This window comes from Labeo rohita, chromosome 5 (assembly GCF_022985175.1).
Source record: "Labeo rohita strain BAU-BD-2019 chromosome 5, IGBB_LRoh.1.0, whole genome shotgun sequence".
Lineage (NCBI taxonomy): Eukaryota > Metazoa > Chordata > Actinopteri > Cypriniformes > Cyprinidae > Labeo > Labeo rohita.
In genome coordinates, this window is record NC_066873.1 from 20,327,268 (window position 1) to 20,353,257 (window position 25,990).

The 25,990-nt window shown below is 33.6% G+C and overlaps 5 protein-coding genes across 6 annotated transcripts; all 5 read left to right on the forward strand.

Moving 5' to 3' along the window:
- Nucleotides 1-350: 350 nt before the first annotated feature.
- cxcl20 (chemokine (C-X-C motif) ligand 20) lies at nt 351-2,453 on the forward strand. The gene is made up of 4 exons (XM_051110833.1): nt 351-499; nt 1,220-1,346; nt 1,463-1,567; nt 1,666-2,453. The coding sequence occupies exons 1-4, from the start codon at nt 433-435 to the stop codon at nt 1,739-1,741; spliced, it is 375 nt and encodes a 124-aa protein (XP_050966790.1). The 5' UTR covers nt 351-432; the 3' UTR covers nt 1,742-2,453.
- Nucleotides 2,454-6,631: 4,178 nt separating this feature from the next.
- On the forward strand, nt 6,632-7,443 carry cxcl11.1 (chemokine (C-X-C motif) ligand 11, duplicate 1). Its single transcript, XM_051110839.1, has 4 exons — nt 6,632-6,727; nt 6,817-6,943; nt 7,028-7,120; nt 7,237-7,443. The coding sequence occupies exons 1-4, from the start codon at nt 6,673-6,675 to the stop codon at nt 7,244-7,246; spliced, it is 285 nt and encodes a 94-aa protein (XP_050966796.1). The 5' UTR covers nt 6,632-6,672; the 3' UTR covers nt 7,247-7,443.
- A 2,486-nt stretch (nt 7,444-9,929) lies between these two features.
- LOC127165884 (C-X-C motif chemokine 11-6-like) lies at nt 9,930-17,625 on the forward strand. 2 transcript variants are annotated; one of them, XM_051110838.1, is made up of 4 exons: nt 9,930-10,023; nt 10,143-10,269; nt 17,119-17,208; nt 17,324-17,625. In XM_051110838.1, the coding sequence occupies exons 1-4, from the start codon at nt 9,966-9,968 to the stop codon at nt 17,412-17,414; spliced, it is 366 nt and encodes a 121-aa protein (XP_050966795.1). In that variant the 5' UTR covers nt 9,930-9,965; the 3' UTR covers nt 17,415-17,625. The 2 variants fall into 2 exon arrangements, with proteins under 2 accessions (XP_050966795.1, XP_050966794.1); XM_051110837.1 differs by lacking the exons at nt 9,930-10,023; nt 10,143-10,269 and adding exons at nt 16,661-16,763; nt 16,888-17,014.
- Nucleotides 17,626-20,112: 2,487 nt separating this feature from the next.
- LOC127165881 (C-X-C motif chemokine 11-6-like) lies at nt 20,113-21,120 on the forward strand. The gene is made up of 4 exons (XM_051110834.1): nt 20,113-20,214; nt 20,339-20,465; nt 20,577-20,666; nt 20,827-21,120. The coding sequence occupies exons 1-4, from the start codon at nt 20,157-20,159 to the stop codon at nt 20,924-20,926; spliced, it is 375 nt and encodes a 124-aa protein (XP_050966791.1). The 5' UTR covers nt 20,113-20,156; the 3' UTR covers nt 20,927-21,120.
- Nucleotides 21,121-24,628: 3,508 nt separating this feature from the next.
- On the forward strand, nt 24,629-25,762 carry LOC127165883 (C-X-C motif chemokine 11-6-like). Its single transcript, XM_051110836.1, has 4 exons — nt 24,629-24,727; nt 24,852-24,978; nt 25,088-25,177; nt 25,322-25,762. The coding sequence occupies exons 1-4, from the start codon at nt 24,670-24,672 to the stop codon at nt 25,410-25,412; spliced, it is 366 nt and encodes a 121-aa protein (XP_050966793.1). The 5' UTR covers nt 24,629-24,669; the 3' UTR covers nt 25,413-25,762.
- Nucleotides 25,763-25,990: the final 228 nt, after the last annotated feature.

Genomic DNA, 25,990 nt, shown 5'->3' on the forward strand with positions numbered 1-25,990 from the left:
TTCCTGTAAAGTATGTGAAAAGAACACTCTGAGTTACCCTCTCACCCCAAAAGGCAAGCAAACTAAGTAGGTGAATGTTAATGTTTGACTATAGTACTAAACCTTGTTAATACAACACTAAATGATAAAAAGCTTTATTCTGACTTGCAAAAAAAAAAAAAAAGAAAAAGAAAAAATATTAATACTAAAATTAACAATGTGTTCTTTCTCTCTGCATACTCTTTAGGGATTTTTAAATGCAGATTCTATAGACTTTCAAATGTCAAAACAAGTGGTCATTTCTGTTCTGTCCAGGCAACTTTATCCTCAAGGATAATAGACGTGTTGTTGGGAGTATTTCATTGGAAGATTGGAAAATGAAAGTAAGTGCTTTATAAGGAACAGACCGTATAGGGAGGAAACATTTCTCTGGAGCTGCCTATGAGGTGAATCATGAATCAGGTTGTTCTCATACTGTTGTGTGCTCTGGTGTTTGGAGTGACTCTCACACACTCTGCAGGTAAGCTGATATCTAATGTCTTTCATTACATTTGCATATACTGGTACTATATATATATACTTGTATTATACTGTATATGTATGTATATATATATATATATATATATATATATACATACAGTACAAGTAGTAAAGCCTTTTAGTTAACATTGTTAACACGTGAGAAAATTGATTATTTTATAAAACCTTTTAAAATGGTAATTGTTGTCCAGGAAGGTTTCTGAACAAAACTTGTGTTTGAGGGCAATCTGACACACCATTACCAAACTAAGAAAATATTAAAACTTAAAAGATCAGCTGTTCATGTTTCATTAATGAAAGTATACAAATATATGAATCAAAGTATGACATTTCTAAACCTTAAATAGACTGTAATGGATAATACTGTCTGTATTGAAAAATAGCGTATCAGTTTATCTGTTGTAATACCAACAACAGAAATATTTGACCACAGAATGCATGATTGCCCAATCAGAATGAAGTATTCCAGAGAGTCACAAAATATCATGTTTGTTGATGTTATTGATGAAAGAATGTTATTCTAAAGTACATAAAGAATATGCATCATAACAAATATATCTTAATATGTGTGTGTTTGTGTGTTTTGGCCTGGGGTTTATTTTTCTGTCAATCCAATCAGTGATTTCCGGGCTTGGAACAATAGCTTTCCTGCTCTGGATCTGTTGCATAAATTAAACGTATCATAATTGTGTTGAAATAGGACAAGCAGGGGGGTCATCACAACGCTGTTTGTGCAGAGGCACATTGCTGAAAGCAGTGAAGCTCGGATGGATTCGTCAAGTTGATTTGTTCCCACCAAGTCCCTCTTGCTCGAAGACAGAGATTATGTAAGTATGCATACATCTTTATTTCTTCTAGAGATTCAATATAATTGATATAGTTAAATAATTGCAATGAAACAATTGCATTTGTTTCATCCCATGCACCCCCTTGCTGATCTTAGATTGACTCTGACTGGAAAAGGAAAGGGAAAGTTGATTAACAGGAAGTCAAAGGTGTGTTTGGATCCGGATGAGAGGCAAGGACAAAGGGTTCTGAAGGGCAAATGGTGAGATATACATTTTTGACACTACTAACTGAATGTATATGTTCATGTATTATGTTGTGTGAGAATTCAATTCTGTGCCACTGTGCTAATATTTCTAGGAGGCGGAACAAAAAGCAAAGGAACAGAGGAAGAAAAAAAAAGAATAAGAAGTTTGACGACAAGAATGGTTACTGAAATTATTCTGTTGTAATACACAAGATTTCAAAGCCATTTAGCAATAAATGTATTCTTTTCTTTATATCTATTGTTTTGTGATTTCAAACACTTCTCTGATGAAACTACAACTAATCTGGTTTTAACTGATGCCAGTGAATGTTTTATTCTGTTCAAATGAAATGATGAGTACATTGACAAACTTTTGAGCTGAAACACTGTCTTGATGAAGTATTTAATAGCTTGAGTCCACACTGTAAAAAACAAACAAACAAACAAACAAACAAAAAAACACAATTAGTTGAGACTTAAAATAATTTGTTACCCTGCTGCCTTAAAATTTTAATTTCAGTCAACTCAAATAAGTTCAGTCAACTTGAAATGTTAAGTTGTACTAAGTAACAAATTAGATATTTGTGTTTGTTAAACTTAACAGATGGGTAAGTAACCCAGCTGCCTTCAAAATTTAAGTTGAATCAACTCAAATATCTAAGTTGTCACTTAGTATAACTTAACATTTCAAGTTGAATAAACGTTTTTTTAGTTGACTGAATTTACAATTTTACGGCAGCTGGGTAACAAATTATTTTAAGTTGACTTAACAATTTTTTTTTACAGTGCCTAATTACTACTTCATTCACTGTTTAACTTTTATTAATTGCTTTTTTTACAAATCTTTCTAATCCAGATTTAATCCAAATCTGTGTGTGATGTAACCATGAAATAAAAAAAAACATGCTATTTTGGTGTTTTGTTTACTTAAAAAAATTAGTGTGAAGCAGTAAATGTGTTTGATTTAGTGCTGTCAAAATTAGCGTGTTAACGCAGGTCATTAATTTTTCCAGTTTAACGGCGTTAAAAATATTTAATGCAGTTAGCGCAGGAGCAGAGCTAGCTAACTGCTGCTTCTGTGTGTTTATTTAGTCGTTTACGACCACATCAAATAGGAGACTTTTCAGACACACACTCCAAATTCACTTCAGCTCCAGGCAAACGAATGCAGGAAATGTACAGGTGAGGAGGGAGCTTCAGTAGAACAACAGTGAACTGCCTGTATCATTTCATATTAAAGCACAAATGAAACTACGAATTTGCGTGTCAGATCCGCGTCACATTCAACAGTGGCAGCTCTTAAAGTAATAGCAGCCAAATAAGCTAATAACCCAGCTGCTGTGATGTCTGTTAATCGAAGATTAATTTAAGAATTGATCTATATTTCATTTAGTATTTTTTGTTTGATAACTTTATTCAATTTCTGTACATTTCCTACTTGCTGAAGGGCACAGGTAAATAATGGATTTATGTGATGATTGTTTTAAGTTCACTTATTACACAGCTCTGTGGAATACTTGATTCCGCGTTGGGCTGCTGATAAGCCTGTCAGGCTTTGTTATGCGATAACAACTGGCTGGATGTACATTATTCCTTACTTAAACTAGAAGTTGTTATTTTTTTAAGTCTAATAAATAATCTCTCAATTATAATGTAAAGTTGAATGGCTATAGTCAATGGTTAAATATTTAGGAGGGGGGGAACTATTTCCTAGAGACATCAGGAATATTGGTATCAGTGATACTCACCTTCAGTCATAAAAAAATAAAAACAAATGTAACAAATATTAAAAATAAAATGTGTGATTAATTAGTTATTTTTTAATTGATTAACAGCATAGTTTTATTACATAAGGATGAATCACAACAGACCTTGACTATTCAATCTCCAAATAACAAGTCCTCTCATTTTGCAGTCTAGTCTATTGCTACCTACTGATGCAGATCATAATTAACTGAAGAATTCATTACAACAAAGCAGTTTTTGTCATGCTCATACTCTGTAATAAATTACACTTTGTCACGAAAAATGAAGAAACTGCATATGAATTGAATCCTTTGTTGAGTAGGACATTCAAAAGCTGAAATTTTCTGACAGAAGATTCTGCTTCTGCAGAAAAGACCTTGGAAAATCTGCTGTTCACACACAAACACAATGTGTGCATTTATAAGAAAAGACCACAGTTTTCAGAAAATGAAAGCACAAAAGGCCACTGTAGATGTGTAACACAGTATGTAATTTTAGACGGGAAAAAAACAGTTGAAACAAAACCAACGGCACATGTTTATATCAGATGTTGCAACCCAATCAGGTTGCACAGGTAATTAAGCTCCTTCAGGATGGCACGTGGCCCTGGGCAATTAGCAGGCGATGCAGGAAACAGAAGGTCGGATGGGACCAGCGTTAGTCTAGACATGGGATGGCTGGTAGAACACTCCTCAGCTCTAGAATGCTGATTTGTACTGACATGGGGACTTGCTCACACACCTGGCAGAAGGCTCCAGGACAGACAGTGGCTCCGGCTCTCTGTCCGTGGTGGGTTCAGGTTTTAGATCCGTAGTATTAATGGCTTTGGTGAGGAACTGGATAGGCTCTTGGTCTGCATAGGTTTAAGATAAAATTTTTGGTTCCAGGGTCAACAAAATATCTTGACCCAGGAACACATCTAACTCAGCAAAATCAGGTTGTGCGGAATATCACCATGATAACATTACATATTGAAGTATTAATAAATCCCTGTAAATAAATATTTACACCTTTAATACATACCTGTGATTTTGTGGGAGGGTAGAACAGTGGTGTGCAGTGGTGTTCTGAAATGAGAAGACAAAGTTTTTTTTTCCTTCCATTTTCTTTTCTTTTCTTTTCTTTTCTTTTCTTTTCTTTTCTTTTTTTCTTTCTTTCTTTCTTTCTTTCTTTCTTTCTTTCTTTCTTTCTTTCTTTCTTTCTTTCTTTTTTTAATTAAATGTAAATTCATGTTCCAGTCACATTTTCTTGGTTAAATAAACACTACTTACACTATCAGAAAAAAAAATCTATTATATATTTTTACACTAACAGTGTAGTCAATATTTTTTTTTATTAAAGCCATGTGTGAATCTCATCATGAATCTCAGTTTAAGCATTTTACATTTATTAAAAGGCAGTAACATAATATTGTTTTTGTGAACTTATGTTCAGCTATTTTTTTTAATAGTTAACTTTTAACTCTTTTTGAATTTTTAGGTCATCAGTCATCAAAAATCTGTGGGCCTAAATACTGGTCACAGACATGGAGATTTACTTTAAAGGGGTCATATGATGTTGCTAAAAAGAACATTATTTTGTGTATTTGGTGTAATGCATTGTGTATACGTGATTAGAGGTTCAAAAAACACATTATTTTATACATACTGTACATTGTTGTTCCTCTCTGCCCTGCCTTTCTGAAACGCATTGATTTTTACAAAGCTCATCCTTCTGAAAAGTGCAGTGTGCTCTGATTAGCCTGCTTTTTGTTGTGCCAAATTCTGAACCCCGCCAGATTACTACCCCCTAGTATTGGTAGGTTTAGGGTTAGGTGCGGGGGAGGGGTTAGGATTAGGCAATCAGGTAGCGATTTCAACGAGAGGGGGTAATAATTTGGCAGCGGTCGAAAATGGGCACAACACCGGCACGATGAGACACAAACAATAAAACCCATTATAAATGAAGCATTTGTTGCATCCAGTGAGTACATGATTACTGATCTATAAAGTACTGTTTTTTTACATGTGGTGTTGCATCGCGCTGTGTAAACACAAAACCATGTCTGCATTTGTGATCTTAGAAACAACAAACAAGCACTACTCCACACTGCTCAAAACTCACGTTTAAATAGCCAGTAGGAAATTCTTTAAATATGAAACCGTACTTACAGGCTGTCAGTCAGAAGTGCCAGACTGTCCTTGCAAAGTTGGAATTGCCTCACTTTACAGTGTGCAAATTTCGTCAAGCTGATTACTCATTAAAAACTCCCACAGATCATGTCTTCATGCCATTTTAAGTCTTATGTTGACGTAACAAAGTAGTTATATCTGAGTGTGTAAGTTGTTTAGCTACTTCCTACTTTTTTAATTAGTCTTCCCATTAAGGCTATTATATTGTTAATTGGCGGAACGCCCACAAACACAAGAGGAAAAAAATGATATGTTATTTTATTGTTTGTGTATTTATTCATTTAATAAAATGTTACTTTTACATATGGAAAAAATTACCTTGTGATCTGACGCATAAGGCAAACAACTGAAAGCAATTCCTGTAAGTTAAAGGGGTATGTTGGGGGTGAAAACGCCCTGGTCCATTCCTCAAGGGAGCAATCATCTGTGTATGAGCAGAAGTCTAATGTCTGCTACATCTGTGTATTATTCATGTCTTGGTCAGACATTCTGTCAGACCTAGGGCGGGCAAAGAAAAAAGCGGACCAGAACTGCAGCACTATTACTTAAATAAACAAAACAAAATGATAATTCAAACAGGATAGGCTATTCATAGAATGTAAACACTCATAACAGTGAGCGCTAAACATAAACCACAACAGATCAAGCACTCAATGAACGGATGGTAATTTATATGAGGCAAATAATGAACAAAACAATAAACAAGTGATATAAATTAATATAGACAGACAGACAGACAGACAGATAGATAGATAGATAGATAGATAGATAGATAGATAGATAGATAGATAGATAGATAGATAGATAGATAGATAGACAGATAGATAGATACAGTACAAAACAAATAATAATACAATTATTATATCTCTTATTTTATTTATTATATATTATTATTTTATATTATTTTACATTTTATATCCGATATGACTTAATACAGTACTGTGTGACATAAACCTGATGACACAGCACCTAAAACCTAAACAAAATGATGAAACTGTCAGCACACTGCTGTTTATTTCTCAGAAACGGAGTAAAATATAGAAAGAGTAACTGGAACTCAGCTAGATCTTATCCGTCAGTAGAGCATCAAACAGGGAAATCCCAGAATGTCTCAGATACGTATAAAAATGAAGTCAGCCAGCTAATTAACTCACATTTGGTCAGCTGAGTGGCATAAGGTAAAGACCTTCAAGAGACTGAACAATGAAGACCATTGCAGTGCTAGTTTTTGTCAGTTTGGCCATTGTTGCTATTGAAGGTAAGATTGTTTTTGCTCTTTTTAATATCTCACAAACTCTCTTTCTTTCAGAGTGATCATTTCCTTCATTTGTTTCTATCATCCTCCAGGGAAGCCCGGGATTGGAATCCAAAGATGTTTGTGTGCTGGTGCTGGTCTCAAAATGGTGAACCCAAATCTGATTGAGAAAGTTGAAATTCACCCTAATAGTCCATCCTGTGGACATGTGGAAGTTGTGTAAGTACATAATCATTTGTAATTGAATTTAAGACATTATCAATCTATATGCTCTTTAAATAACCTGATTGTGTGTCTGAACAGTGTCACTCTGAAGAATGGTAAAGGACGAAGATGCTTAAACCCAGAGTCAAAGTTTACCAAGTATATAACTGAGAAGATTGAAAAAAGGACCAGGTGAGTCTTATCAATGACATTACACATTATAATGAAGACTTGAGCTTCATATTTTTCATATGTTAAAAATAAAAAAGGATAATGGAGTAATGTTTATCTATGTTTCTTCTGTTTAGGAGTGCTTAGCAAAATGCGTGAAGTGTTTCAACTGCGATTTCAAGTGTGAAACTTGAGTCCACTGTGGGCATTAAAAAGCTGTATTGAGTCTTTCTGATATTATAATAAAGTATTTTATGTATTATGTTTACACATTATTTTATGAGTACTTTATTTAAGAAAAATGTTGTATGTTATTCTGTTTATGTCTGTTGTTTAATGTCAGAGGAAAGTAATAAAGTCTTGTGAAGGTTTCATAACTTTTGGTCTTTGTTATTGGTTCCTGAATAAATATTAGTTATGTTAAATATACATGCTTCTGTGTGTGCAAGTGTGTTTGGACTTTAAGAGCAAACAGGACATCAAGAAAGAACTTTTTTCTCATATCTTTTAGCATTTTGAAATACTATTTTATATATTATTTTGAAATAGAAAGAATATAAGTACAGCAAAAACGCCATATTAATATAGCACCATCCTAAAACCAAAGTTAAATGAGAAGTTCACTTCCAGAACAAAGATTCACATGTAATGTACTCAGCCCCTTGTCATCCAAGATGTTCACGTCTTTCTTTCTTCAATTATGTTTTTTGAGGGAAACATTTCAGCATTTTTCTCCATATAGTGGACTTCTATGGTGTTGTTCGAACTTCAAAAGGTGGCTTCAAACAATCCAAATGTGGTTTTAAATGATCCCAGCCAAGGAAGGAGTGTATTATCTAGTGAAACGATTTGTTATTTTCATAAAAATAATACAATTTATATACTTTTTAATCTCAAATGCTCATCTTGTCTTGCTCTGCCTGAACTCTAGGTTTTTTTTTGGTTCATGACAGTTAGGGTATGTTGAAAAACTCCCATCTCTGTTCTCCCTCAACTTCAAAATTGCCCTAAATCGCTGTTTTACCTTTTTTGTTAAGGGTGTTTGATCTACAAGTCAAGTCAAGTCAAGCTTTATTGTCATTCCGCTACATGTGTGGACATACAGTGGAACGAAATGTCGTGTCTCGCAGGACCACGGTGCTACATAAATAAACATAAATATGAACATAAATACACTAGACATAGAAACAATTTTTTAAACCTATACATGTAACTATACATATACTATAAATAACTGACTATACATACACATAACCTAAGACAGACTATACAAGTAGTTTACATAATAACTGTGCATGATAATCTTCTTTGAATATTCACTTTGCAAAGACTGGGTCTGTACTTCTGCAGCGATGTAGGATGATTTTGAAATACAATACACATAATTCAGGCAGAGCAAGACAAGACGAGCGTTTGAGATTAAAAAGTATATAAATTGTATTATTTTTATGAAAATAACTGATCGTTTTGCTAGATAAGACCCTTCTTCCTTGGCTGGGATCATTTACAACCACATTTGGGATCGCTTGAAGCTGCATTTAAACTGTATTTTGGAAGTTCAAAATCAGGGCACTGTAGCAGTCCATTATATGCAGAAAAATGCTGAAATGTTTTCCTTAAAAAACATAATTTCTTTACGACTGAAGAAAGAAAGACATGAACATCTTGGATGACAAGTGGGTAAGTACATCATCTGTAAATTTTTGTTCTGGACATGGACTTCTCCTTTAAGACAACACGAAACAGCAAGGGCAGCTAAAAAAGTCCCCATATCGATGTAAGGGAAAATACCTCAAGACCACAGAGAAAGGGTGAACACATGAGCTATCAAACAAATGCCATGAGTAGGGCACAAAAACAGAACTGTAAATAAGTTTTCACTTGAGTCTGTGGGAGCACATTCACCGGTCACAGAAACTGAAAAAAATCTAAATTTAGGACCTACAGGAGACTCTTTCAAAACTTCTTTTAACATCCCACAGTGTCTTCAATTCACAGCTCGTCAGGGTCAAAGATGTTTGACTAGGATGTCTATTGTATAAAATGCAATCTCATGAGAAAATGTAGCTCTTATGTTTTGGCAAAACACATGAACAAAAAATCAAGACAATGCATTTGTAGCTTATAAGCATATAAAACAGACTGGGTTCATATATATTAATCATACTAAACACAGCCTGTAGATGATGTGATAGAAATAGAACATTTAACAATCAGCACTAGTGTACTAGATGTATATGTACACTTCACCTACTTGTTCACAAAACATCTTTAATCTTTATTTGTGTGCTGGTCTTTTGCTTGTGCATTAGAAATGCAACAAAAAAGATCCAAGTAAACCATTTGTTCAGGACATCAGTGTCTGTATGAGTTTGCATAAGCGTGAGCTTCTTATTAAAATTCTATTTTGTACACAGAGGTAGTGAAAACTGATGATGACTGATTCTGTTTCTCTGAAAACAGAAGTTGGTTCAAGTTTGACGTGATGTCACTGATTTTCATCATCACCATAACACTGGTCATTTCACAATCCAAAATATTGCAATTTAAACATTTAAAGAGTGTAGTTATTGTGCAGACAGGTGTTACATTTGGTTGCCACATTTATCTTGGGCTGCAAAGATCAAAAAAGCAATTATATTTCATCGTCACTGGCCAGAATAATGTTTACACAACAAAGCACAAGAGAAAGCCTTGAATCAAAGCATTTCAAAGAAATGGGAAATCAAAACTGCTGTACTTGTGAAATTGAAACCAGGAACTGCACCCTGCACTGTACCACTGTACCACTGTCCAACGGCTATATAAACACTGAAGCTGCAGTGTCTTAATCGTCAAATTGACAATCACCAAAACCCTAAAAACAATGAAGACTGCTGCAGTTTTTGTTTTTCTTGCCTGCATACTTGCAATGGAAGTAGAGGGTGAGTGCTGCCTATTAAGACCTATAATTTAATATTTATTATATCTTATATAATCTCTTATAACTAGTAGTTTGTTATCATGCTGTTCTGCAGCTAAAACATTTTCATCTTTCTTCCAGGGCAGAACAAGTTTCACAAAGGCAGGTGCCTCTGTGCTGACAAAGGAGTCGATGTGGTTTTACCGAAGAACATTGAGAAGTTTGAAATCATCCCTCCGAGTCCGTCTTGTGGAAAACAGGAGATTATGTAAGGACAACAAGATATTTACGCATTAATGTCATGTTGCTGTCTTAAACACCTTCAGCTCATCTTTCCTTTTTTATTTCCAGTGTCACTCTGAAGAGCACAGAGCGGAAATGCTTGAATCCAGAGTCTAAATTCACCCAGAATTTTATCAAGAGGGCTCTTGAAAAGATATGAGTGTAACATTGTTTTTGTTTCTTTGACCTACTGAAATAAATTATATTAAGAAATCATTTAAATATTAATATATAATGAACAATTTCTGATCTTTACAGGGCCCAGCAGTAGATACTCAGCATGAATCCAGATTATCTGCTGTGTTATAATGCCACTGAAGAACATCCTGATACCAATGAAATCAGACACTGTGTGACCTCTAGTTTACAGTTTGCATACATTGCATATGTCCGACTAGTTTAAAATGTTGAGTAGTGTAAATATTTTCTGCTTGTTAACTTATGCAGCTGACTGTGTAGTAGTAGTATAAAATATTTAATTCTTTTTTTCATTTTCTGTATATTCTTTTTACCTGCATTTGTAAAATGAATAAACACTGTTGTTGCAAATTTATTATTATATTGTCCATCTGTGTCCACTATGTTATCAAATAAAAGTTTTTTTCTTCCATAAATTAATGGTCTCTGTCAGTTCTTAGTGCAAAAACTGAATTATCCACTGTACATGCCAATATAGGGTAAGAATATTCAGCATATTTTAGCAAAAAGGACAAGGATGCACCTTCAAGAGATGGAAACATGCTCTAATTTAGTTTTTAAAGCACTGAAAATTTGAAAATCAAAGAAGGCTATCAAAGGGGTGGATTCTCGAATCCATTGCTGCTTCAATATATATCCTTTCGAGTGGTTTGTTAAGTTGTTATTTAATATTATTCTTTGAAATATTGTTTCAAATTATTTGAATTCTTTGAAAATGTTTTAAAAGACTTTAAAACATACATGTACCCTTCTGTCTTACTATAACAGCTTAGATCACAAAGGTAATTTATTTTATTCTACATCTTTAAACATTAGAAAATAATGTTGAATATTGCATGAAACCTCTAGGTGGGAAAAGGCACTTCATATCTGGATGTTTGGGGAAAGTTTCTGATTATTTGAAGAATTTGCGTATTCTCTATGTGTATGAAAATCAGAATCAGAATTAGTTTTATTCGCCAAATGTGTGCAAACACACAAGGAATTTGTTGTGTTTTTTTAAGGTGCTCCTGGTACATACATGCATACATACATATCTGACGTAAGAACAGAAAAACATTTAAATAAAAACTAATAAAATAATAATGTGTATGAATCTGGAACAGAAGATTTATGTAAAGATTTGTGCATTATTTACTCTATATACAGCTGTATAAATAAAAGAGATGCACATATGTATTTACATAATAATACTAGAGAAAGAGGCAATAATTAGATATGGAGAAAAATTACAGAAATGAATTGCAGAACACAGGTAATGATTCATGTTTTAGCTGTTTAAGCTGGAAATGGCATGGGGGAAAAAACCTTTTTTATGCCTAGATGTTCTAGTGCTCAGAGATCTGTAGCGTCCGCCTGAGGGGAGAAGTGCAAACAGGTTGTGTCCGGGGTGAGAGGGGTGTTCGATGATGTTTCCTGCCCCTTTCCTCATTATGGAGATGTACAAGTCCTGAAGGTTGGGCAGGTGCACACCAATGATCCTTTCTGCTGTCCTAACAGTCTGTTGCAGTCTTCTTATATCTGATTTGCTGGCTGCACCAAACCAGACATTTATAGAAGAGCACAGAACTGACTCAATAACAGCTGAGTAAAACTGTGTCATCAGTGCCTGTGGTAGATTGAACTTTTTCAGTTGACGACAGACTTTTTTTTACAATGGAGTAAATGTGAATGTCCCACTTCAGTACCGGGGAGATGTAAGTTATAGGAACAGTGCTGTTCCTGATGGTGAGAGGGGGGAGTGCAAGACGGAATACGCATATGGATATTTTCCGTCACCCTGGTGCATGGGTGGCAGATATATGTCTTGGGAGCAACATGTTGTGTGTGACCTCTGATCACTTAAATAACCTTGGGAGATATGCTTTTAAACTTTATGTACATCTGTTAAGATTTTGCTTGTTTGTCCATGATTTAGCCAATCAGAATCCATTTTACCTATAAGTAATGACATAGTTAGTGACCTTTGTTACAGTATAACTACTGTTGTATTGGGAGTGTAGGCAGAGTGGCCTCAATCGAGAGTGTTGAAGCTGACTTCTGCTGATGGAAAAAAAAAAACCTTAAGTAATTCAGTCTGCAATTAATTGTTTTTCTGACTTGTGGTCTTCCTTCATCATACTTGGTCCTTGGGTTTAACTGTAAATTCCCCTACACTATCTTGGACCAATAGGGTAAGATGACCTTGTTTTTCAGACATGTAGACTCCTGAGGTAAACATACTTAATATTATTATTATAACAATAAATTTGGCCAATATACAGTACTGTGCAAAAGTCTTAGCCCACTAGTATTTTCCACCAGCTAAAAAATGGTTTAAAGTAAGTTATTTCTATCTTTTGCTGTAGTGTGTCAGTAGGAAATATCAGTTTACATTTCCAAACATTTTGCCATTATTTGTAATGATCCATTGAGATTTCTGACAACAGCCAGTGCTCCACACAGAGATCTGATCTCACTATCATCATGTCTGTCTGGAATGACATGAAGAAACTGAAGAAACTGAAACAGACTAAATGCTGAAGAACTGTGACAACGTCTCCAATATGCCTCAAGAAAGCTCCCTGAAAAGCTATGCGCTTTAAACGCAGCTACTTTAAAACGCAAAGGATGGTTGATTGTTGATTTAATTCAGTTAATATAAGTTAATTGATAAATAAAATCTATTTGTGACATTATTTCTGACAGCATCCTCATTTTACAGCAAGATTTTACAAGTGCCTAAAACGTTTGTCCCATCATGCACTGATGCATGAATAGTTGTATTAACAATTTGCTTTCGAGTTGTATTAACGCTGTTTTATTGTTGCTTTTGTTGTTAGGTTTAGTAATTTACGGTTTTGTGACATCTGGATTTACACAAATGACATACTCAATCACTATACACTGACTGTTACTGTCATTGTGTATGGTGTATATAGTACTGAGGTCTGTGTGTTAATTTGGGTAAGAATTATATTGAGTGGACATATTAAAAGGATAATAAGATGTCTATCTGCTTACTTACTGTTTGTAAGTAAACCACATGCTTTTTTAGTATGCTTTTTTCAAGTGCTACAATGTTTTTTAGTAAATCTTACGTTTTTTTCAGTATGTATGTCAGCATCTTTTTACCATCAGATGTTACAAATATTTTTTAGACTGGCTCTAAAAAATAAAAAGAGGTAGTGAAACCAACTGACCATCTTCCAGAAAATACACCTTTTGTCCCACATCCTTTTCTTAACAGCTACACAAATAAATTCAACATCCACAAGCACACCAGAAAAACCAAAAGATCCCAGCCACACTTTGTGATGATGGAAATGAGTCATTATTATTATTTTTACAAGTGTAAATGCGTTTTGACAATTTAGTGTAATTATCACACACTGTAAAAAAAAAAAAAAAAAAAAAAAAAAACACAATTTGTTGAGTCAGCATAAAATAATTTGTTACCCTGCTGCCTTAAAATTTTAAGTTCAGTCAACTAAAATAAGTTTAGTCAACTTGAAATGTTAAGTTGTACTAAGTAACAACTTAGATATTTGTGTTTGCTAAACTTAACAGATGGGTAAGTAACCCAGCTGTCTTAAAATTTTAAGTTGATTGTCAAGTTGTCACTTTGTATAATTTAACATTTCAAGCTGAATAATTTTTTTTTTAGTTGACTGAACTTAAAATTTTAAGGCAGCCAGGTTACAAATTATTTTAAGTTGACTTAACAAATTGTTTTTGCACACAGTGACAAGTTTTGTTTATGCAAACCAGTGAGAAAAAAAGTGAAACAAACTGCCAGAGCATATAAAAAGTAATAATATAATACAAACATAGTGCAGACATACATATAAATTAATATAATATAATATAATATAATATAATATAATATAATATAATATAATATAATATTAAATATAACACTAATAGTAAAGAGCAGACTAGAAAAGATATAAATGGAGAATATACAATAAAATCAAAATGGAATACTATATACTTTAATTTCCAAAGTAAGAAGGCAAGGAATACAAATGTTAACATACTGAGTTAACATACTGAGTTTGAGGAAAACTAACTCCACAACAAAACAAAATATGAATTGACCTATATATATATATATATATATATATATATATATATATATATATATATATATGGTTTAATAGACACTGCTTCATTATTTATTATTTATTTTTTATTTATTTACTCATTTAATGGAAAAAAGACTATAATAAAAGAGAAACTTGTATATTATATATTATTATATATTATATAGTGCATATATACTGTGTTTCAGAAATATGTAGCAGTTGAAGTGGTATTTCCAGATTTTACAAAAAGTTTACAGTTTTAAGTTTTTCACAGTTTCAGTTTCAGTTTTGCTTTTATTTTCATCAGCATAATTATCATTAGCTGCTTTCAACACAAAGTCTGGTAAGAGAGTCTATATAAAGAAAAAGGGTAGTGAAAACACTTGATGATATTCCTGTGAAATAAGAAGTTTTGTCTAATGAACTGATTTGTGGTTTATGTATTAAACTGTTTGCTATTTCAACATTTGAACTCTCATAATCACTGAATTTCATCATTAGAAAATTTTTATCACTGACATTTTTAATAATCTGCAAACAAATGTTACTTGCTTTACATTAAGTGTTGCTCATGCCATAAAAATATATGGCAAACCCAGACATTTATTTTTTAGATTGGTTTATGCCAGCTTATCCTCAAACCTATCTGGCTTACCAAGCAAATCTCATTTGAAAAACATGCCTCAGGAGTGCTTAGAAAATAACTGTAAATAATTTAGACTGGACCAAAAAAAAAAAAAAAAAAAAAAAAAAAAATTTATGGCCAATATATGTCAACATATTTTAAGACTTAAAGCTTTAAAAAAAAGAGGTAGTGAAAGCAACTGACCATCTTCCACAGAATATTCACCTCCTGGTTTGTGGTTTCCTAACGCCTTCACAAATAAACCCAGAAGATCCCAACCGCACTTTGTGGTGATAGAGACGGGTCATTATTCATTTTTTAATTTCACAGTCCAAAAATGACTATAACAGAACTTGCATTTAATAGGTAAAGGTAAATGTTTGTAAATTTTAGCAGCTTGCTAAAAAAAATGGTCACACTTTATTTTAAGGTCCAATTCTCACTATTAACAAACCATTAACTATAACTTTTGCCTCAACAAACAACTAATTTGCTGGTTATTAGTAGTTTGTAAGGTAGTTGTTAATTTTAGGTATTGGGTAGGATTACATAAAATATAGTCATGTAGAGTATGTGCCTTATAAGTAATAATAAATAGCCAATATGTTATAAATAGGTATGTTAATAAGCAACTATAGTTGCTTATTAATGAAAATTTCCTTTAATGATGACCAGCAGCTAAGAAGAGTTAAGTCTGGTTAGGACTTGGATGGGAGACTCTCTGAAAATTAAGAAAAAAAATCTGCAAAAAAAAAAAAAAAAAAAAACAAATAATGTCCTAGCAAAAAAGAGTGTTGGTGGTTGAGGGGAGTGGGTGATTAAGAATGACATAAAACTTAATTATCAAGAAAGCTGATTTAGCTGAAGTAGGACCACATTTACATCCAATCGGTAAATGAAACAAAGTGTAGATACAAACTACTAAATCAGCATGTTTTAGTCAGACTGAATACATAGAAATTGTTGGTGGTTACTTGGGTGCCTGTCGATGTGTATCCGTGTTTTACCTGCACAGACATTTTCTCTTCCAAACAGTCATTAGCGTTAAAATGATTGCAAAAGATTGTGTTAATAAATAGGTTTAATGAGCATTTTCTATATTTCTGTGTATTGTTAGCTTAATTTATACACAAAATGTATACAACAACTGGTCATGTGTTTAAAAACAGACAATGTTTTAAAAAAAATCGGAAATGTTTTAGTCCAATATTACTCCCACCAAATCATAATTCACACAAATATTCTAGTCTAATTAAGCGCAATTTTATTCCTCATTCATGAAAAGTTACACAAAGGTGCCCTAAGACAAGGCTTCTCTCCATAAGGTTTAAGGACGGTGTTTCCGAGAAATCGCAATCACAATCACAAACAGAAAAACAAGAGGAAGCTGGAGTATTGAAACCAAAAATGAGAAGTAGAACTGAGGGGAAACTCTGATCCTACAGTATTTAAATGAACTCCTGAAGTCCTTCAGTCACAGTGTCACTGACCCAGACACAACACAAGCTCAGCTCAACCAGAACAACAAGACAATGAAGACTATTGCAGCTTTTGCTCTTCTCGCCTGCCTGATCGCTGTAGGGGTAAAAGGTGAGTTTGAGCTCTGAGAATTGCAGATCAAGAGCATTCAGCTTAACTTTACACTGTGTATTTGTTTATGGTGATGTTCTGCAGCTAATAGACTATAATGAAATACATGATATTTCTCTTCCAGGACAGGACAGGTCTTCAAAGGGCAGGTGCTTGTGTGTAGACAAAGGTGTAAACATGGTTTTATTGAAGAACATTGAGAAGGTTGAAATCTTCCCTCCAAGTCCATCTTGTCACAAACATGAGATTGTGTAAGCATAGCCTACTTTTGTATACATTCATTCATTTTTATCTTCAATTAATTCATCAACTATCCCGAATAAGACTCAGCTCATTGCTTTTGTTTATTTCACAGTGTCACTCTGAAGAATGGTGCAGGACGCAAATGCATGAATCCAGAGTCAAAATTCACTAAAAATGTCATCATAAAGGCTCTTGAAAAGAGGTGAGAATGTCTACTTTGAGTATATTTACTCATACTTCACATACATATTCAATGCAAAAAATGTATGAATTAATGGGAAAATGAGTTAAATGTAAACTGTATCTGATCTTCACAGGACCCAGCAGACTGTCCCACACACCACAACTGTTTCTGTGCCACTGAAGAGCACCATGACATCATCATCATCACCAACATCCTTCAAATGACTTCAAAGACATCAAATGTATTAATATTCTGCCGAATAAGTTGTTCAATTAAGGGGGGACTTTGAAACTAAGCTGATTAAATTATTATTTATATGACTGCTGGGTTGTTTCACAAATGTGTTTTCATAAGATCACTGAATAATGTGTCATATGTACAGTCTTTTTATAGTTTGCTGTATGGTTGTATTTTCATTGTCCACAAAGATGTAAAATAAAGCTTTTTTCAATCTATGAATTTGTATTTTGACCTCCTTCAGACTAGTTTTTGCATTATGATATACTGAGAGAAAATACATATGATACTCCATTTACAATAGGTCTGTAATGGAAAAATTCAATAAAGCTTTAAACAGTGTCTCAGTTATAAGCAGCTATTTTTGGCAGATCTGGCTGGTAGAAAGACTTTTGCCAATGAAAACTAATGTAGATTGCCACTGCAGTGGATAAATCAATCTACTAAAAATTACATACAATCTACATTTTAGTCACCATGATTTTGCCAATAAGACATGGATCAACATTACTGTCCAAAAATATAGACTTAACCCAATCCCTACTCCTAAATCTAACCCTATCCATAATTTATTCCTAAAATCAGAGGGAAATGATAGCTGATTAACAAGGGTGTAGAAGCATCTAACTCTGATCGTAAGCCTAAAACTGACATTTCCTGAAAAGTTATCCCTCAGCTGTGATTGGTTGATTGAAATGTTGTTCCAGGATCAACAAGGATGTTGAATCAGGAACATGTTGTACTTGGTGAAATCATGTTCACCTTACATTCACATAATGAATTTAAACAAAATCTAGGCAACTAATTCCAACTGTGATCAGAAGAAGCTGTTAAAAAACATTAAACAGCCTTAAACTTTTAAATGTGGGAACTTCTGCTCTGACTATTGTTAGTTGCCTCATCATTATTAATAGAAAGAGTTTAAACAAATGAGTCTCTCCTGAAAAAGGAAGAGAGGAGGAGGTCACTCATTCTCTGCAAACAGATCGTCATCTATATCTATATCTAATCTATAGATAGATAGATAGATAGATAGATAGATAGACTGTTGTTCAGAAGTTTAGGATCAGTAAGTTTTTTTATATTTTTCAAAGAAATCTATATGCTTATAAAAGTTTTTCCTATATTGATGTCATTTGTGCATGTCAGCATTTCCAAATTTTAATAAATCACTGTTTAAATTAAAACATGTATTGTAAAGTAAAAGGGTAGTGAGAGCCACTAACCACTGACCTCTATCACACTTTATTTTTAAAAAGAAGTGTTGGTCTAGTTAATGTACTAGTTTGTGGTTCACTTCACCACACTGTGATTCAGCTGTTTGCACAAGGCCACAGAACAACAACAGCACAAAGTATACAATGTCTCAATAAAAAAGGAATTATTATTGAGTGACATACACTTTAGATACTGTCACACCCCTGTGGACTGTTTTGTGTGTTTTCCCCCATGTAAGCCCTTATTTGGTTTTTCCTGTTCCGTTTCTAATTATGATGTCACTGTTTGATTGTTTTCACCTGTCCTCCCCTGATTAGTCTGTGTATATAAGTTTGGTTGTGTTCTACATCTGATTGTCGGTTCTTGAAGTCTTTTACGTTGTGTTTGCATTTGTTTTCCCTGCTGTTCCTGTTCCCTGTGGATTATATTAATAAAACCCTATGTTTTGGATCTCCTCATTCCTACTCCTCATTCCTCGCACACGACGACGCCGTGACAGATACAACATTGTTAGTTACTTTTGACTATTATTCATCGGCTAAGATAAATGGTTTGAAACTAAGCCACAGCAGATTCAAATGTCTCATGTCTCTGTGGAGTGTTGCACTCATGAATGAGTAGTTGACAGGAACATTTCTAGCATTTCTTTCTGTACTGGGCATAGTAACCCCATCAAAAACATGTCCTCATTTTTGATACTCTTTTATATACTACTGGATGGATATAAATTGTCTTTACCTGTAGTACAGACTCGTTCACAAGCTGCACACAATAAAGAGCTGCTTTATAGCTGACAAAGTGTTTTTTATTATTTTTTTTATTTTTTTTACAAAGGATTGTAGGTAAAAATTCACCTTATCCTGCCACTCTTTTTGAAAGGTTCTTTGGGGAACCAAAACTGGTTCTTTTATGGCATTGCTGTAAAAAAAACCCTTTTGGAACCTTTGTGTACATAAATGAAAATGATTCTTAGGTTGGTGTGGAGTCATCTCCATTGTCTGATATTTTACTAGAGCACCGTGGCATTTCAACGAGGTTTGTGCAACAGTAAAAACACTTGTTTTGTACCCGAATGTATTGTTTTTTGAACAAAACTATTGCAAAGTGGTTCAGTGACTCACCTGGTGCAATGTTACCTGTTCTTTATAAAGAATCACCAGCAATCCCCACTAATACTGACAGTCTGTCTGTAAATTCATAATAAAAAATGTGCATGAAATTACACAATATCCCAGTATAATTAAGTGAAATTTTGTTCCTTATTCATGGAAAGTTACACTAAGGGTGCCCTAAGACAAGGCTTCTCTCCATGTGGGTCAAAGACAGTGTTTCTGAGAAATCACAATAAAAAAAAAAAAAGAGGAGGCTGGAGAATTGAAACTTAAAATGAGAAGTAGAACTGAGGGGAAACCCTGATCCTACAGTATTTAAATGAACTCCTGAAGTCCTTCAGTCATAATCTCACTGACCCAGACACAACACAAGCTCAGCTCAACCAGAACAACAAGACAATGAAGACTATTGCAGCTTTTGTTCTTCTCGCCTGCCTGATCGCTGTAGGGGTAAAAGGTGAGTTTGACCTTTGAGAATTACAGATCAAGACCATCCAGCATATCTTTACAATGTGTATTTGTTTATGGTGATATTCTGCAGCTAATAGACTCTAATGAAATATATAACATTTCTCTTCCAGGACAGGACAGGTCTTCAAAGGGCAGGTGCTTGTGTGCAGACAAAGGTGCAAACATGGTTTTAATGAAGAACATTGAGAAGGTTGAAATCTTCCCTCCAAGTTCATCTTGTCACAAACATGAAATTATGTAAGCATAGCCTTCTTTTGTATAAATTCATTTATTTTAATTTTCAATCAATTCATCAACTGTTATACTATCCCAAGTAAGATTCAGCTCATTGCTTTTGTTCATTCACAGTGTCACTCTGAAGAATGGTGCAGGACGCAAATGCATGAATCCAGAGTCAAAATTCACTCAAAATGTCATCATAAAGACTCTTGAAAAGAGGTGAGAATGTCTGCTTTAAATATATTTACTCATGCTTCACATACATTTTCAATGTAAAGATGTAGATTTATGTGGCAGAGAGAGACTTACAGCAATTTATAAAAAATGAATTAATAAATTGGAAAATAGACTAAATGTAAACTATTTCTGATCTTCACAGGACTCAGCAGACTGTCCCACACAGTCCAACTGTCTCTGTGCCGCTGAAGAACACCATGACATCATCATCATCATCATCATCACCAACATCCTTCAAATGACTTCATAGACCTGTATTAATATTCTGTGTAAAATGTTGGAGTTCAATTTAAGGGGTAAAAACTTTAAAACTAAAACTATTTCCTGGGTTGTTTTCACAAATGTATTTTCATAAGATCACTGATCAGTGTGTCATATGTACAGGCTTTTTATAATTTGCTGTTTGATTGTATTTCATTGTCCACAAAGATGTCAAATAAACCTTATTTTTAATCTATAAATTTCGTCTTCTTGTTCCATGAAGATATTTTGTACATTTCCTACTGTAAATATATCAAAACTTAATTTTTGATTAGTATTATGCATTGTGAAGAACTTAATTTGGACAACTTTAAAGGCATTTTTTTTTAGAATTTAGATTTTTTTAATTCACCCTCAGATTCCAGTTTTTACAGATTTCACAAATATTGTCCTATCCTAACAAATCATACATCAGTGGAAAGCTTATTTATTCAGCTTTCAGATTAAATATAAATCTCAATTTTAAGAAAAATTGACCCTTATGACCCTAATGGTTTTGTGGCCCAGGGTCACATATGATACTCCATTTACAATAAGCAACAGTCCCATGGACATCTAAAACAGAAGGTTTGGGATGGGAAGCTCAATAAAGCTTTAAAGACTGCTACTATTGTAAACAGTGTCTCAGTTATAACCAGCTGTTGTTGACTGATCTGGATGGTATAAAAACTTTTGCCAGTGCAAACTAATGTAAATTACCACTGCACTGGATAAATCAATCTATTAAAAATGACATACAAGCTACATTTCTGTCCTACATAATGAATTTAAACAAAATGTAGACAGCAATTTCCAACTGTGATCAGGCTAAAAAAAAAAAAAACTTAAATATCTTAAATGTGGGAACTTCTGCTCTGACGTCATTAACGATGAGGCAATTAACAATAGTCAGAGCAGAGGTTCCCACATTTAAGAAGTTTAAGGCTTTTTAACAGCTTCTTCTAATCACAATTGAAATAGCTGCCTAGATTTTGTTTTAATTCATTATGTGGGACAGAAATGAAGCTTGTATGTCATTTTCAGTTGATTAATTTATCCAGTGCAGTGGTAATCTACATTAGTTTTCATTGGCAAATGTCTTTATACCAGCCAGATCAGTCAGAAATAGCGGCTTATAACTGAGACACTGTTTAAAAAAAGCTTTTTGAGTTTTCCCATCCCAGACCTCATGTTTTAGATGCTCATGGGACTGATGTTTGTTATGAAAAGAGTATCATATGTATTTTTCTCTCAGAATATCATAATGCAAAAACTACTCTGAAAGAAGTCAGGGTTTCTGTATCTGTACACAAACACACATACCTGCCGTTTAGAAGTTCAGGATCAATAAAAAAAGGTTTCTTAAGTTCATTGAGGCTGATCAAAAATACAGAAAAAAACGCAATTTAAATTAGTTCTTTTGTATGTTAATATATTATAAATTGTAATTTATTCCTGTGATGGCATGCTGGATTTTCAGCATCATTACTCCATTCTTCAATATCCCATGATCCTTCAGAAATCACTCTAATATGTTGATATATTATCAATTTAGGAAACAGCTGTGCTGCTTAATATTTTTTTGGAAACTGTGATACTAACTGATTTCTGTTTTGAATAAATGTGTTTTTTTTTTTTTGTTGTTGTTGTTTTACTTTTTAATTATCAAAGAATCCTGAAAAATGTATTACATGTTTCAAAAAATATTAAGCTGCACAACTGTTTCCAAGATTGTTAATAAATCAGCATATTAGAATGATTTATGAAGGATCATTGTGACACAGAAGACTGGAGAAATGGCTGGAGAAATGAATGATCAAAATTCAGCTTAGCATCACAGGACAAAATAATATTTTGTTATTATACTATAAAATTATATTATATACAAACATTTATTTACAATTTTAATAATATTTCACAATATTATTGTTTTTTCTGTATTTTTGATCAAATAAATGCAGTCTTAGTGAGCATATAAGAGACTTTTTAAAGATAAACATTAAAAATCTTACTGATCCTAAACTTTTGAACAGCAGTGTATATAAATTCTCTATATACTCTATTGATATGCCTGAAAAAAAAATATTTTACATGAATTTTGTCCCATATTGATGTCATTTGTGCATGTCAGCACTTCCAAATTTCAATAAATCACTTTTTTTTATCAGACTTCAAATTAGAACATGCAATGTAAAGTAAGCGGTGAGTGAGAGCCACTAACCACTGACCTCCATTAAGCCGTATTTTTAAAAGAAGTGTTGGTCTGTGTACTGTACTCTGTGGTTTCAATCACCACACGGTGATTCAGCTGTCTGCACAAGCAGTGTTTCATGACTTTGTGAAAGAGTAGTTGACACTGGGCACAGTACCCCATCAAAATTGAGTGCCCAAATTTTGATACTCTTTTTTTATACTATACATCAAATGGATATAAATTGTTTTTACCTATAGCACAGAGTTGTTCATAAGCTGAGCGCACAATAAAGAGCTGCTTCACAGCTGAAAACGATAGAAGGTTTGTTTCCTACAAAGGATTTATAGGTAAAAATTCATCTCATCCTGCTAATCCTTTTCTTTTCTGCCTTATAAAACATCTTGTTACTAACCATTTCAGACCTTTACAATACATTGTGCCTGAATGTATTGTTTTTTAACAAATGTCTTGAAAATTGGCTCTCTTGCTTGTCACCACGCCACCTACTGGTGCAATCTCACCTGCATAAAGAGAAATCTACACAGATGTTTACATTGACTGACAGTCTGCCCGTAAATTCAACTTTTTTATGTATGTTATGTTTTATTGGCCTAATGCTTTTCTTCACAATAATAGTCTAATACTGACAAATGAAAATGATCATTCAAATGACTCCTTCCTCATTCTTGGAAAGGTCAAGTCTGCTACTCTGCTAAGCAGTGTTGAGTCTGGTTAGGACTTGGATGGCAGACCAATAATGTCCTAGCAGATAGGGGTGTCGATGGGAGTGGGTGATTAAGAATGATATAAATCTTAATTATCGATAAAGCTGATTTCAGTAAAAAGTATGACCACATTTACATCCAGCTGGTAATCAGTCAGAAATGAAACAAACCCTAGCTTCAAAGTGTAGCTATAAACAACTAAATCAGCAGGATTCAGTCAGATTGAATGCATAGAAATTGTTGGTTGTTACTAGGGTGCCTGTCACTGTGTATCTGTGTTTTACCAGCACAGACTTTTCCTTTAAACAATCAGTCATTAAAAATAAAATTATTGCAAAAAAATATGCTAATAAATAGGTTCAATGCTCCTTTTTTATATTTTTGTGTATTGTTGGTCAGGTGGTCATGTGTTTAAAAACAGACAATAAAAATATTCAATCAAATAAAATGCTTTAAAAATATCTGAAATGCGCCAAGAGTTTTTCACTTTCAATGTTTTAGTCCAGTATTACTCCCATCAAATCATAATTCACACAAATATCCCAGTCTAAACAAGCAAAATTTCCTTCCTCATTCATGGAAAGTTACACTAAGGGTGCCCTAAGACAAGGCTTCTCTCCATAAGGTTTAAGGACAGTGCTTCAGAGAAATCGCAATAGAAAGAGAAAAACGAGAGGAAGCTGGAGTATTGAAACCTAAAATGAGAAGTAGAACTGAGGGAAAAACCCTGATCCTACAGTATTTAAATGAACTTCTGAAGTCCTTCAGTCACAGTCTCACTGACCCAGACACAACACAAGCTCAGCTCACCCAGAACAACAAGACAATGAAGACTATTGCAGCTTTTGTTCTTCTCGCCTGCCTGATCGCTGTAGGGGTAAAAGGTGAGTTTGAGCTCTGAGAATTGCAGATAATAAGCATCCAGCATATCTTTACAATGTGTATTTGTTTATGGTGATGTTCTGCAGCTAATAGACTCTAATGAAATATATGATATTTCTCTTCCAGGACAGGACAGGTCTTCAAAGGGCAGGTGCTTGTGTGCAGACAAAGGTGTAAACATGGTTTTAGTGAAGAACATTGAGAAGGTTGAAATCTTCCCTCCAAGTCCATCTTGTCACAAACATGAAATTATGTAAGCATAGCCTATTTGTATACCTTTATTAATTTTCGCTTTCAGTTAATTCATCAACTACAAAACTATCGTGAGTAAGATTCAGCTCATTGCTTTTGTTCATTCACAGTGTCACTCTGAAGAATGGTGCAGGACGCAAATGCATGAATCCAGAGTCAAAATTCACTCAAAATGTCATCATAAAGACTCTTGAAAAGAGGTGAGAATGTCTGCTTTAAATATATTTTCAGTGCAAAGATGTAGATTTGTGTGACAGTGAGAGACACATGGCAATATAAAAATGTATTTATTTATGTATTTAATGGAAAATAAAGTTAATGTGACCTATTTCTGATCTTCACAGGAGTCAGCAGACTGTCCCACACAGCACAACTGTTTCTGTGCCACTGAAGAGCACCATGACATCATCATCATCACCAACATCCTTCAAATGACTTCAGAGACCTCAGATGTATTAATATAATATAAGTTAATATAAGTTGGAGTTCAATTTAAAAAGAAAAAGGGAAAAAAACTTTAAAACTAAAACTATTTCCTAATGTCTAAGCTGATCAAATTATTATTTATCTGACCACTGGGCTGTTTTCACAAACATATTTTCATTTCACTGAACAGTGTGTTATATGTACAGTCTTTTTATTATTAGTAGTAGTAGTATTATTATTTTATTATTTGCTGTATGATTGTATTTTCATTGTCCGCAAAGATGTAAAGTAAAGCTTTTTTTCTATGAATTATGTCTTTCAGAGTAGTTCTTGCATTCTGGAATAATGAGGAAAAAATGCATATGATACTCAATTTACAATAAACATCAGTCCCATGAGCATTTAAAACACAAGGTCTGGGATGGGAAAATTCAATAAAGCTTTTTAAACTTTTGTAAACAGTGTCTCAGTTATAAGCAGCTATTTTTGACTAATCTGGTTGGTAGAAAGACATTTGCCAGTGTAAACTAATGTAGATTGCCATCGTACTGGATAAATCAATAAACTGAAAATGACATAAAAGCTAC